This window comes from Punica granatum, chromosome 5 (genome assembly GCF_007655135.1).
Source record: "Punica granatum isolate Tunisia-2019 chromosome 5, ASM765513v2, whole genome shotgun sequence".
NCBI classification, from domain to species: domain Eukaryota; kingdom Viridiplantae; phylum Streptophyta; class Magnoliopsida; order Myrtales; family Lythraceae; genus Punica; species Punica granatum.
Genome location: NC_045131.1, coordinates 29455158 through 29470289, shown reverse-complemented (window position 1 = coordinate 29470289; position 15132 = coordinate 29455158). Strand labels below are relative to the sequence as shown.

Genomic DNA, 15132 nt, shown 5'->3' with positions numbered 1-15132 from the left:
TAAATATATATGTGAAAATATATTTTGGTAATTCTTTTAAATAATTGTCAAAAAACAAGTGATCATACATTTGTTTGAATAAAAAAATTCTATACATATAAGTTCATTTCAATTTTTATATTCCTAAAATATAATGTCGTTTTTCACTTTATATAACTCACATAATTGTTGTAATTATAATTTTTAAATGGATCTTAAAAAAATTGGTTTCACTTTAAGAGTTAACTATCTTTTCTTATTATAATATAATTCATACAATCATCATAGAATTTAAAAGAATTCATATAGTGTATTTTAAACAAAAGAAATATCTCCACATACGTACAAAGTAAATATAATTTATTAATACTATGTAAATGTAAAAATAGTGAAGAATCTTAATAAATTAAGTAATTTCATACTATATTATAATTTATATAGTATAAAATAAATTTTTTATATTATATACATACGTTTGTAACTATAAAATTTACATTAACAAATATTATTAAATTCAATTTCTTATATTATAAATAAATGAAATTTTCTATCTTAAATTTTTGTTTATAGAGTCTGTGCAATGTACAGGTTTAAAAACCTAGTAAGCCATATATTTGAAAGCAATATGTGTAAACCGGATAGAAATCTTAAAATTCTTATAATATACACTTTGCAATAAATTTCATCAATAAATGTAGTACAATTCTCATGTAAAATCAAGAGGTAATATATTCGACTCATCAACAAAGTTTGACAAACCCGCCGTTCTTTTTCTCTTTTCTTTTCTTTTGGGTGATCTTATAGACCCAACACTTTTTTCCGTAATCCTAACCGGTACGACTGATGTTATGATCAAAATGAAGAAAATGTCTAATGAACCTTTGTAATAACAAAAAAAAAACATAATGTCGTTATGATTTGGTTTTCGAGTCAATGTAATGTCATGGCCGGTAACAACTATTCGAAGTTGCATTTGTTTAGTAACTCCTTGACCAGAACAGCCTATAATGGTTCACTAACCTACAGGCTGATTCGGTTAGAGATTGGCAAGAGACAGAGGCCGAATTCCATGCGCAATTTTATAGCACTCAACCCGAGGTTACCCTAGTCGACTTGGTGAGGTTCGTGCAAGGACCGAAAGAGAGAGAGTTGAGGATTATATCGCTCGATTCAAAATAATAAAGCAAAGGTGCAGGACTTTCCTCCTAGATACAAGAAAAGATTATGTTATCTACCTCGCCTCGGCCTTCATGGGAGAGTGGGTCCCAACGTATTGATCAGCCGTGATCTGTGGAAAAATGGACTCCCAAATGGACTCCACAGAGCAGCGGCGTGCCTAGAAGTCGAGATAGTGAGAGGTAAGTCGAGGCTGAGGTGACTCTGAGGAGTTCGAGTTCGAAAGGTAAGGGTAATGGGTTAGAAATTGAGCTTATTAAGGACTCTTTGTGTTGCCTAAAGGCTCGGGATATAAAACCTCCAGTTCAGCCCATATCCAAGGGAGTACAACACGTTGGTTCAAGCTCACAAAAGGGAACACTCATCTATACTCCAAGCGTTCGAGAGTTGAAGTAATTCGAGCATGAGGCCAAGAGTGTTTTGTCCAAAGCTGAGGTTGCACCTCCAAGCAATGCAAGGGGGGTCGAGCGCGAATTCAGTGGTCCAGAAGAGCTAAACCGAGCTTCCCATGAGATTTTCTCCAATGATCAACCCCGAACAGAGTTGCAAGTCAAGGAGAGGTCTGTCCTTCGCGAGCCAAGATGCTTCACCAAAGTGTGGCTCAATGGACGACGCGCTCAGGAGAGAGGTCGGGTAGGTTTCTGACCATCATTTATTGTTTTCCGGCCAAGGAGAGGCTTGTGGTACCACTAGTGAACGTCCCTAAGAATAAATGGCAGACTCCAACATCCCAAGAATCCTCAACTTCTAAGTTGATCGTAAAAACGTCGTGAACATAGACGACAGCAAATGGAGCAACTCTTGACTGGCTAACAAGGCCGCCTCGAGCAAGGAGAGGGCTAAAAAGAGGGCCTTCCTGTGAGGAGGAAACTTGACTTCGACTAGTAATTGAGCGAACATGTGATGGACAACGACGACAAGCGCACCTTAAACAGGTCGGAGTTCGATGATGGAGACGTCAAAAACACTATTCAATTTGGCGCTTTCATGGTAAGCTTGGATGTTACAATGCTCACTCTTCCGACCACATTTATGGCTGAAAAGACAATTCCTCAAGTCGATGAAGTGCTGCAAGCTGAGGTCATTCATTTCCTAGAGTCGATGAGAAAAAAGCGGCCCTCTTAGAAGAGCTCCCAAGGCTGAGGAATTAAATAAGAGGAATGTCCAAAACTTTGTCTTCGAGCAAGTACCATAGGGAATGTTTCGGCATCTTCGCCCTCTATTCATCACCGTTCATATGATTAGTGTGCCGGTTCTGAAGGTTATTGCTGATAATGGAGCAAAGGTAAACTTTATGCTTGCGAGCACCATGGCCAAGCTCAACCACTCAAAGCAGAATCTCGTGAAGACGGGAGTGACGATCACGGACTTCAAAGGAGCTGTGACCCATGCTTGGGGTGTTCTTTCCATCTTTATTCAAGTAGATTCAAGGGTTATCGCATCGGCTTTCTTTGTTGTGGATGCCTCAGCTAGCTACAATGCGCTCTTGGGCCGAGATTGGATTCATGCAATTGAGTGTATGCCTTCTACATTATACTAAAAGCTGATTCTTTGGAATTAAAAGGCTCCCGAGGAAGTCTTAGCCGAGCCGAGGTTGTTCTTTATCAACTCTGTCACGACCCGAAATTTTAGCAGAGTTTCCCCTATATTTTTTCGATATTCAATATCACATAAACTATTCATATCGAACCTGCTTTTCATAAATTCACAACCACATAACCAATCCAGCAAGCTCTCACGTATATATATTTTCCAAGAGAGCCACATCACTCAACCAACTAATCAAAATTTTCAGGTCGTAACATATTCAATATATTTTATACAAAAAGAATACTTAATAACTAAGGTCACTGCCCAGTCCTCCGTGCTGATCCTCGTTATTCAAAAAGTCTCATGTGCTGCTAGTCTAGCTCCTAACTCATCTGAAAAATATATGCAGAGTGTGAGTTGCACCTCAGTGAGTACTAAATTCCAAAGCAAAATGAATTATTATTAAATAAATATTTAATTGCAAACAACCAAATATTCAAATAAATAATAAAATCACATTCAATGCAACTATCAACTCACCGCACACACACGATATGTATATATATATATATATATATATATCTATACTAACTATATTGTTAATTATCCAATATAGTAACTAAATTAAGTCCTACTAAAGAATAGACATAATTCTTTCAACCATTTCTCTAACATCCAATATCACATAAATATCAAATATCCATTCATTTAGCGTTCCATAGCAAACCACTACACAATCACTTGACATATCAAGCTCTAGCATTCCACTTGCATTCAAGTATAAGGACATATTCCGACAAGCTCAATAATCATCACATCCATCTAAATCAACCCAAACAACCAATACACAACATTAGTCAAACAATATAGCCATAGGGTCGTATTTCCTTGCAACAAGTTAAGACGGTACCATAACCCTGCATTCATATCCACAAATTCATCATTTCCTTTCTCATAAGCGGGGGCTGCCCATTATCCTTCGGCAGTAGGAGTCTAGACGCTTTTTGTATCCCGCCGGATCAGCGGTCTAGGCGTCCATTTTTGTATCCCACCGGATCAGCTGTCCCATGGCTATAAACAGTAATAACAGAAGTATAATCAATTGTAACCATGTCGTTTCACCTCATATATCATTATCCACAAGCACAATCCCAATCACATTACAATTGCAACATATTATCATCACATATCTTATACACAATCAATATATACAATCACACCGTATATCTCATGTCAACATTGAACATAAGAGGGCAATATCTCTCAAATCATTTCACACAGCATAGCAAGACCGATTTCTTAATCTCTAACTATCACAATATTTTTCTTAAATAATTTATATAACTATACTACATCATTTCACAAGGGAATAGGGTACTCACATAACATATATATATCTATATATATCATTTCACAATGGAACGAAGTTCTCATCAAACTGCCAAAATATTCGATGAAGCCGAACCATCAGAATGCATAGTTTCAGTCTCTTCGGCTCCTATCAACCATAAGCATAACCAGAAAAAAATTATAAATTATATGCATTTTCTTTATGTATTCCTTATGGCAAACAATATCACATTTGACCTTAAAAGGAAGAAATTCTTTCACACTTCATTACCCCTAAGAACCTCAAAACTTAACCAGCTCCAATTGTTATTAACACGAGATAAATAAGTTAATCAAGCTAAAAATAATCCTAAGAGAGTAGCCAGCTTTTTCTTAACAATAACTAATCTTATTCCATAATTTATCATGTTAAAATTCTATAAATTTACCCAAGCTGAAATATTTGACCAAGACTTTGAGATCCACATACATAGCACAATCCTTTGCAAGTTCAATAATGAAACTTAGCCAACGAATTCATTCCATTCATATTATCTTTACCACAGTAATTCAAGACTTCAAGTCTTATTTGAGTAGAGCCACTATATTAATCAAACCTTTTATCACGACCCCAAATAAGCACTCTCATGAGATCAATTACGATTACCATCAACCTTATCTTATAATTTTTCACCCAAATAGCCTAAGGTTAACAAGGAATTAGCGAAAAGAATGCATTACCATCCATAGGACTCAATAGGAAACATCAATCTATTCACCAAGACAACACAACAACTCGTCTCCAAATCGAATATAATAACTCCTCTTAACACCCTCAAATCAGCCAACATCAGCAATACGACTTAAATTCACCAAAATCAAGCCGAACATCCACCTGTGGATCGAAGGACTATGAAACAGCTCAGTCCACACCTTAAACTCGAGATTGAACCGTCATATCAAGTTAAAAACTTACTAAATCAAACATAGAAATGTCTTATGGTTCAGCCATGTTTGAAACCTAACCTCGAATCAGTCAAATCGAGCTAAGTCACAAACAAATTGGGACGGGGTCATCTACCGACTCAACTCAGCACTCAAGGATGAATTTCGGGAGAAAGACAGCTCACTTCAACAAGTAAACTCGATGGTTAGATGCAGAGGTTGTTCATGTTTCTGCTCAGTCATTGAAAATCCTAGTAATTGACCAAAGTCATATATGTATTCAGCTCAAGTTCTACTTCGGGAGATCTGAAATCGAATCCACTAAACAAATACAATTAATGAGTCAAATAATTGAGAGAGAGAATCACTTACTGAACAAATACAATTAATGAGTCAAATAATTGAGAGAGAGAATCACTTACTTAACCGGAATTCTGAGCCTAGCCTTTAGCGCTGCTTCGATTCTTCCTCAACTCCGCTCGTCTCTCTTTTTATCTATTCTCTTATGTTCTGCTCTTTGTCGCCTAAACCGAGCTCAAGCCCAACTAGAAGGCTCCCTGAATCCTTCCATCTTCTTCTTCTTATTCTTCAACGATCTTGCTCTGCCCATCGCCTCTGTGCCCGTCGCCTCTCTCTCTCTCTCTCTCTCTCTCTCTCTCCACTCTCTCTTTGTTTTTTTTTCCTTACTCCGTTCCCCTTCAGTTTCCTCAGTCAAACCGAGCAAAGAAGAAAAAAGGAAGAAAGACAAATAAATGAAATGAATAAGGCGGTGGAAGATGAGAGGAGGAATTGTGGGCCACGTGGAGCCCATGCCTCCACCCTTCTCTCTTTTTTTTTTCTTTTACAACATAAATTCCAGTATATAATATATATATATATATAAGCATGTATATGTATCCGTATTTGAAAAATATGTCCGGTCTTACAAACTCTCTTGCTTCGGAGGTTAGGTGTTGTAATGAAGATGTTGGCTTTATCAATTTTGAGGGCTGAGATGCTTATGGGAGGCCAACTGAAGTTATAACCATCAAGCAACTCGACTTCATCAATTATCGGCTAACCCAACTGTTCATTTGCCTCGGCTCGCATTGCTAATTGCACCCCAGCCGAAGACTATACTAATCACTAAAGAGTTAGAATGAATATGCCGACTCACGGCGATAAGATGATAGCCGAAGCCACAGCCGCTATCCAACATCTCTTGAACTTCTACACAGAGGAAGCTCAAGAGGCTGAAAGTTCAAGTACACAAACGGAAATTAAGTAGGAAGGCCCGTTCGTTATTCATGAGGATCCACCCAATGAGGCTTATTGGTTAAAAGACTTTGGGGTCGACTTCAATATAGATATATTAACGGCCAATATTTGAAGAGATATTATTCAACGATGTGAGAGCCATGAGAATATAGATCAGATCAAGTGGATTATGAGAGCGGGCTGAACCACAACCTACAAGATGTTGCCATTTAAGTCGACCTCATGGCTGTGAGGCCGAACGCGTACTAATTATTTAATGGGTAGCCGAGTCTTTGAGGTTCGGTTATATTTTCCTATAGCACGCAGGTTTACGGAAAAGTCTGCATATCACTATCTGGAACTTGGATTAGTGTGATTCAAAGTCCTATAGAAAGCTAAGAAGGAGAGCTTCAACTTTTTTTTTCACCTCGATCCGATTCTATGCGGAAGAGACTCAGCCTCTGTCAAGAAATGCTCACAGCCAGTTCCTTTCAATCTCTGCACAGTTTCAGGCTGAATTGCATATTTCGCTCTACAAAGCTCGAATTTTAATGATTCAAGATGCTACAGAAAGCTAATTTTGAGATCTACAACTTTATGTTTTGAGCTTTGCCTAGTTCAAAGCAAAAGATGCTCAAATTTGAGGTTGAAGTGGAGCTAAAACAGAGAGAACATAGTTGTTTTAGAGATAAAGGTTCAGTTCACCGTTCGTGCCCAACTTGCTCGCAACAACTATTTAGCCGTAAGGTGCACTCATTCCTTCATCCTTTTTCATGGTCATCGTGAATATCCATGTCAAGTCTCGCTCAATGTTGTTCCGCACGACTAGACATGCGGGGAGTATTGTTTACAACTATTTTTCGCATTCCATAGAAATTAGCCGAGCCATGACATGTGCGTGGTATCTCAATGATTTTCTCAGGTTTTGGAAAATATCGAATCAGACTGATTTGAGGAAGGGAGATAGGCTGAGTTGAATTTAGGCCCAAGTGTTAAGCCAAGCAATGGGGTAACAAACAAAGCCGACATCTTCATCATAGTACCTAACCTCCGAAGCAAGAGAGTTTATAAAGAACGGCCTAGGCTTGGCTAGGACTACCTCGTGAGCATTCTCATTCCAAAGAATCAACTTTTGGTGTAATGAAGAGGGCACATACTCAGCTCCATGAATCCAATCTCGACCCAAGACCACATTGTAGCTAGCCAAGGCATCCATAGCAAAGAAAGTCAATGTGATAACCCTTGAACCTACTTCAATGTTAACGGAAAGAACCCCCCGAGCATTCGTCACAGCTCCTTTGAAAACTGTGGTTGTCACTCCCATCTTCACGAGATCCTATTCCGTGCGGTTGAGCTTGGCCATGGTGCTCGTAGGCATAACGTTTATCATTGCTCTATTGTTAACCATAACCTTGGGCACACCAAACATATTAACGGTGATGAATAGAAGGCGATGATGCCGAGACATTACCTCTGGTACTCGCTCGACAACAAATTTCTAGACATTCCTCTTATTTAACTCCTCAGCCTCGAGTGCTCTTCTAGTGAGGCCGCTTCTTCCTTATTGGATTTCGGAGCATGAATGACCCCAGCTGGCGCACTTCATTAACTTGAGGAACTGCCTGTTTATCCATAAATGTGGTCGGAAGAGTGAGCATTACAACATCCAGCTTATCACGAAAGCACCAAATTGAATAGCGTTTACGGCGTCTCCGTCATCGAACTCCTATATGTTTAAGGTGCACTTGTCGTTGTCCATCACATGGTCGCACAACTACTCGTCGAAGTCAAGTTTACTCACAGGAAAGCTCTCTTTTTGGCCCTCTCCTTGCTCAGGGTAGCCTTGTTGGCCGGTCGAAAGTCACTCCATTTGTCATCGTCATTGTTTATGACGTTTTTTAGATCGAGTTAGAAGTTGAGGATCCTTGAGATATTGGAATCTCAATTTCGAGCCCATCACCCTTGCTTTTCGAACTCGAACTCCTCGGAGATGCCTCAACCTCGACTTGCCTCTCATCATCTCCATTTCTCCTTATGTCGCTTTTCTGTGAAGTCCTTTTAGGAGTCCATTTTTTCACCGATCGTGGCTGATCAATACGTTGGGACTTGCTCTCTGTGAAGGTCGAGGTAAAATGGATAGCATCATATTTTCTTGTATGACCAACTTCGCACAAGCCGAGCAAAGCTTGTGCTCATCATGAAGTTTGCATACAGGCCTTGTAACATCTTCGATAACTTCTAAAGCAAAGCCCTCATCCAGCTTCTGCTTTGAAAGAACTGTCTGTAAGTCGGCCGATCTTGCCATAATGGGAGCGATAGCCGAAAAAGGGTCGGGTGTCAACTTTCATCGACTTCTCTCCCTCTGTAAGGATCCCACGATCGATCTTGTCCTAAATTATGTTACTTAGGATGATACAATCCTTGGTGCTATGGCTTAGCCATGGAATCGACAAAAGTCTCGATTTTGGGTCTCCTTTGCTAACGAGTGCTTGTGACCGGGATCGAACTTGACTAAGCCTAACTTAACAAGGAAATAAAAGATCTCATGAGTCTAGAAACATCAAAAGTGTAGCACTTTACCTTGCTGAAGGCATTCGGCTTATCGTATTTGCCTGATTTTCGCCTGTACAAGCAATGGACATTTGATGGGCTTGTCCGCAATTATTTCGACCATTCCATCTTCAAAATCCTTATCGTGCTCATTGAAAATAGCATTTACATGGCCATGAGAACTCCGCTTTCGGTCAGCTTCTTCTTTCAAAAGCTTTTCGTAACTTGAGTCTTGGAAGCCAAATCAAAAAGTCTTGGTATCCCATTCCTTCGAACTTTTTCTTTAACTCAAACTCAAGCCCATTGATGCATAACTTCATGAATTGCTCTCAGGGGGGGAAATCCTACGCCTTTGTTTTGCTATCTTGAATCGAGCAATATAATCCTCGACTCTCTTGTCCGGTCCTTGCATGAACCTTGCCAAGTCGACTATAGTGACCTCGGGTTGAGTTCCATAGAATTGCGCATGGAATTTTGCCTCAATCTCTTGTCAATCTCTAATTGAATTTGCTGGTAGGTTGGTGAACCAATTAAAGGTCGTTTCAGTCAAGGAGTTACTAAACAAACGCAAACGATCAAAGATCGTTCTAGTCAAGGAGTTACCAAATAAACGCAACTTCAAATAGTCGTTACCGGCCACAAATTACATTGACTCGAAAACCGAGCTATGTGCTCTATGGAGGATTGGTTGTCCTCCCCTGAGAAGAATCGATTAAAATCAGGCATCTTAAAGCATATCGAGAACTCATGAACTCTATCGATCCAATCGGGATAAGGTTTGCGGTAGAGCAGCCTATGGACTCGTCATAAGGTCGGTCCAATTAATTTGGGGCTGCTAAAAGTTGAGTGGAGCATGCCCCTGAAGCGACTAAGCATTACTCGCTGTAGGCTGAAGTAGTAATGGCGGCAATGCAAGCCGAGGCCTAGTCAAAGCCGGAGGCTGAGCTTGTGGAGGGGCTGTGTCGCAACAAAAGACGTTGTATATGGCATGGTATAAATGGCATAAGGCTGCCCAAACTGATTTTGACGAAAAGGATTGGTCTGAATAGGGATAACTATCGTTTACTTAGGGTGCCCTGCCATATAACGATTGTTGCATGTAGGTCTCCATGCTTTGTTGTTGCATATAAGACATATTTGACGCCGTCGTTTAACTTGAGACTTGCGGCACTAGATGGAACACCAATGTAGTTGGGTTGTAGGTCTTGGCCATGGTATAAGTCGGGATCGTAGGCACACAACTCACTGGGTTAAGTGAACCATACGGTATGGAGGATGAAGGTTGCCACGGCGGGCATGACTTGCCGGCTGAGGTCCCTATGATGCTCGAAACTCCATAGTTATAAGAAAAAGCAAACTCATAGCCTTTATGGATGATCGGATTCAACTCTTTGTTCGACCTTTCTTCAATGACCTTTCCATGAGTAACCTCTTGACCTTCATTCATAGTTAAAGACACGCAGATGGCCTGCTTCATCCCGTCTTTGAGTTCTCGGATCATTGTACACGCCCACTCGGGCATCTAGGATTTAGCCAATGCCGGGTCATCGGCACCAAGACGAGGTTATTTATTTTCTTCTTGTAAGTGTTTTCTTTCCTCGTCTTGAAGCAATCGTCTTGTTTCTTCTTCTTGTGCGGTCTCTAGAGTCGCTTGAGACTTGCTACGAGTCAACACTATCTTGATAGTTTAACACTTCTTCGATAGAACGGTCCCACTGGGCTTGCCAAAGTGATGTTCTCCTCAAAATCACACGAGTACCTAACTGGCAACATGATAAAAAGATCCAAGCGTACCAAGAAACGGTTCCAAGATATGAGACATGCCATTAGCTGGCCCTACCGATTCAAAGTGTGTACCACGGCCTAAATGTCCGCGAGATTGATCGACGGCTAGGTTTAACTTCAAGTAATAATTTGCGCCTCAAACGATAACAAGGCTCAGGGATTTAGCCGTTTGAGTGTCTTTACCAATTTTCTTCATACGAACACAGTCCGAAAATGATCAAGCGGCTATGCAGCCGCTTAATAGAGTTCGGCCAATAACTTAGCCCAGGAAACCGAGGGAAAGGAAGTCCACCCGATGTGAGTGAACCCAAACTTCAATAACCTTCGGCAAGTGGTGCAGAAGGAAGGTAAAATCTTCGTCTTGAAAACCTGAGAGTTCCAAGGATGAATTTTCTCAATCCACGGGACATCGATTGAGGGATATATGAAACGGGAATTGAAAAGTGCGGTAAAGTAAGGTGCGATAAACAAAAAATAGGAAAAGTATGAGTTTGATTGATGAGTGTGTTTAACCTAACAACGAACAAGATGACACGTATATATAGGCGTTTACAATGAAATCCTAGAGAATATATCGTAATCTGATATGCCACAATATACTATATCGAAATAAAATTCAAATAGGAAATTGACTACCTATCAAATCTAAATTGCCTAAAATAAGATATCAAATAAAATTGGAGGGATGTCCAACCTATTCGATTTCCTAACACTAAAGATAACACGAGAATATCACATGAACATTGCATACTTGATCTCAAAGAATAATATTCGGCTGCCAAATAAAATCCTCCACCGCAATATGTACATATGCATATAATTTCCATCATGGGCTCACCTTGCTGGGATCTCTTCAATTGATACTTGGCTCAACACTTGGGCCCAAATCCAACTCAGCCTATTATCTCCCTTCCTCAAATCAGTCCGACCCGATATTTTCCAAAACCTAGGAAAGTCATCGAGATACCATGCACACGTTTCGTGTCGCTTGTGGTGGCGGTGGGGGAGGCCAGCGGTAATGGGACTGCGGCATGTCATCAGCTACGCCTTCAACCGCAGCAAAACCGTCGCCAAACCGACCTTTGCCCGTTGTTGGCCGTTTAGCCTCGCTCTAAATGGGGTGAAAATTTTTCTTTCTGGTAAACATGTTCAAATTTATATCCTTTTATTTATTAGATTTTTTTCGGGTAAATAATCTTCTTCTAATTTAGTTTATCCTGATCTGATCACATAATACTTCCTATACATATATATGCACCTCTTCGTAATATTTACTAATAATTAGGTAATTCCGAATAATGTTGACAGGGGTCGCTGTTGGATGTGGGTGGCAAAGGTTCGTTGCATACGTTGACGTGGGATGCTACTACATAGTCAGGGTCCCGCTCGGTTACCTCCTCGGCTTTAAATTCCATATTGGCGTATAGGTGAAATCTCCTGTTACGTGCCACTAATCTCATTTTTACCTTGTTTGCGCACCATGATCTCATTAATTCGGAACACGACAGCTCATACATATTGTGCATTCATGCTCTTATCCTACTGTGGGTGATCAGTGATTATGATAGTTTTTATTTACAGGGAATATGGTCAGGAATGATCAGTGGAACTGTGATGCAAGCTCCTATCCTACTGTGGGTGACATTTCGCACGGACTGGAACCGAGAGGTCAGCAACTAACCACCCAATAAAGAGGGCAATATTACTCTATACCTACCACATGCATATCAAACTGTCAGGCCATGGCAAAGTTAGGTCCATGTTGATTTTATTTTTTTGGCTCGCAAACTATGAATGAATCAAATCAGAAACTTTAGACCCAGTCTTCATTAGAGTAATCTTGACTACGTGTATACCTATCTACCGAGCTAGCTAGGGTGTTCAAAGCCTATGGACGAACTGTCTCTTATGTGACCGGTCGAGCCATGAGGATATTGTGTCAATTAGCAGACCCAATATGTTTATAAAGATCAGAGTAGTCAGTCCCGGGATTACCATTTCGTGACAAAACGATTAGAAAAATTTTGGACTCTATCGATATATCATGCAAAGTATTGATTCAGATGTTCGTCTATATTATGCAAAGTATTGATTCAGATGTTCATCTATAAACTAGCTAGATCAACCCCATGAAATTAAAATGTGATTGTTACATGAACTGCCAACTACCGGTGATAAAAGCGACATTTTATTTTTCCTGAAACTTGCAGGTGGAGAAAGCTAAGGAGAGGTTGGACAAATGGGAAGACAAGAAGAAAGCACCTCTTTGAAGAAAGCTAAGATCCATGGAAAGACCGATCCGTTCATACCCGAAAAGAGCAGTACTACCAAGTCAGGCAATGATAATGACACAAATAGCCGAATCACCAACCTTTGCCACTGAGGAATACTGTTAGCTGATTGGAAAGCTTTGTCCTGCAAACTTATATATGACATATCGGGTTGTTACTGCCGTACTGGCTCTTCTTAATTATATTGTTACCAGGAATTAAAGTCAGCGTCAGACTAGTTGGTCCATCGAATTTATTTCTCAAAATGTGATGTGCCCTTTCGACCTTAGTTTATAACATCGGCCTAAACAAAAATCCATTGTCCATAATGACTCGGGTGCAACATAACCGAAATGAAATAGAAGCGAGTCGATATTGCGACTGATTCACTGGTGTTTTCTTTGCCTATTACATTGCGTCAGTCCGAACTATATATATAATGTGTGGAACAAAAGAAACTTGATCATTATTGATTGAAGCAAGCATAGAAAATTCCTGGGAAATCCTGTATACGGTGATCTTGGCGCTGTTGGAAATTATGGCTAATGGATGAATGAGGAAATTGTTCACAAGCTAATGACTCTTGATTTTCTTGGTAGTTACAAGAAATGAATGGATTGCATTCATGAATAATCAAATATCATTAACACATATATTGAATATATGTGAGTTATTCTCCATAACAGGAGAATGGGAAGAGTCAAAGAAGCATTGAACCTAGCCTATAAAATCCAACAGACCTTTCAATCTGCTTTCGGGACAAAAATTGATTAATTGCTTGTTTGGGAATGATGAGCTAGTGTGGAGTTTTGTCTTCATGCACAAAGATCCGAATTTCCACCCGAAACCAACGGAATTTGGTGAATTGAGGTTCGAGGGATCCAAGTCTCCCCTTTCCTCCTATGTACCTTTTGAGATAGTGTTCACGCTTTACTTCGAGTTCGCTGAAGCGTTGCTGTTTGTGCTGCTGCTTCGCTTGTTGCCGTTTTACCCTAGGAAACGATTGTCCACGTGACCTCAAGCACGCAGGAGGGAACAATTCTGTTTCAAGGGTTTGTGTCTAACACATGACTCGGCTCTCTCGTATCTTTCGGTTTCACCTTTATTTCGGTTTGAATTTCCAAGTTCTTACACTAGTGAAATTCAGTTAATTTTATAGCATTCTATTTGTCCGAATAGCTATTTGAATTATCGTTCAATTTTTTGTGACTTATTACGACTAATTATAATTTTGATTACAGGCGCAACATCGAGCGTTAGTAGTACCGGTTCAACCGAATCTCTGTATGTGGTCCCCCTCCCTGTGAGCTTTTCTTCATTCAGTTGAAGGCTGTCGAGTCTAAAGAGCACCTAGCGGAAAACCTGCCCGGGAAATTATACAGCAAAAGGCTTAAAACCGGCCGCTCTGGGCCCTCTTAGCATGGGCCTGGCCCCTGTATTTAAATTTGGACCTGGCCTGTTAAATAGCTTGGTTTCGCTGGTTATACCCATAGGAAGCCCCAGGAGTCGCCTCAATTTCCTCAAGCGACAAGGAACATCCTTCGGTGGTCGATTTTCGAATGACAGGACCTAGTACATTTTAACGATCGAGCTTAAAAGTCCCTTCATCTCGAGCTGCAAATATTGGGAATTGAATGCTAGGTATATTTGTCCTTCATTTACTCAATCATATAAACTAGATTTATGTGACATTTAAACTGACTGTGCATGTTTCACATATGGCAATACGGCTAACTGGTGGGCTTGAAGCTCGACGTTAGTAAATAATAAATTCTTTTTCAATGTGAAAATGGTACTATGATATGGATACGAAATCTCCACTTTCCAGTTAGTTGCTCTCTCTGTAGGAGACATCAGGGTTGGCGGCAGCAAAATATTTATTTGTTTTATTCATTTATTTCTGGCTATACATTTTTTTTCCCTGTGGTTTATTTATGAGGAACATCTACTGTGTTTCATAATAATTGACCAAATAATTGGGAGTGGGATGGGTCTGGGCATTGAACAGAACAGCGAGGACAGTACGGCAAGTGAGAAGATAGCTAGAAAAGACATGGAGGGAGGATCTTGTCTTGAGCTGTACTGTTGACTCTCCCACCCTGGAAAATCTTCAATATCTATATATTTAAAAGACTTTTTTTCACAAAAATAAATGTCTATGTAGGTCTAATAAATGACAATGAGAAGATATATATAACTAGTTACCAATGTCTACTAATGAGAGTATACTCAAACATTTTTGTTTTTCTTTTTTTTACAAAGGCCGTTCGTGAGTTTAATACAATAAAACATAAATTTTAATAATTAATAAAGGAATAATTGTGCTCTCACA

General features: G+C 39.8%; 1 protein-coding gene across 5 annotated transcripts in view; it reads left to right on the top strand.

Annotated features, from left to right (window-relative positions):
- LOC116208043 (protein DETOXIFICATION 40-like) overlaps positions 1 to 13052 on the top strand; it is a 35264-nt gene extending 22212 nt beyond the window's left edge. For 2 of the 5 annotated variants that reach the window (XM_031541238.1, XM_031541241.1), the window contains 3 exons: positions 11839 to 11957; positions 12112 to 12198; positions 12741 to 13052. In XM_031541238.1, coding sequence (XP_031397098.1) covers positions 11839 to 11884 — 46 coding nt within the window. In that variant the 3' untranslated portion in view covers positions 11885 to 11957; positions 12112 to 12198; positions 12741 to 13052. Of the gene's footprint in view, positions 1 to 1005; positions 2815 to 11838; positions 11970 to 12111; positions 12199 to 12740 lie in introns of those variants that run through there. The other 3 variants (XM_031541237.1, XM_031541242.1, XM_031541239.1) reach the window with 2 other exon arrangements.
- The last annotated feature ends 2080 nt before the right edge of the window (positions 13053 to 15132 follow it).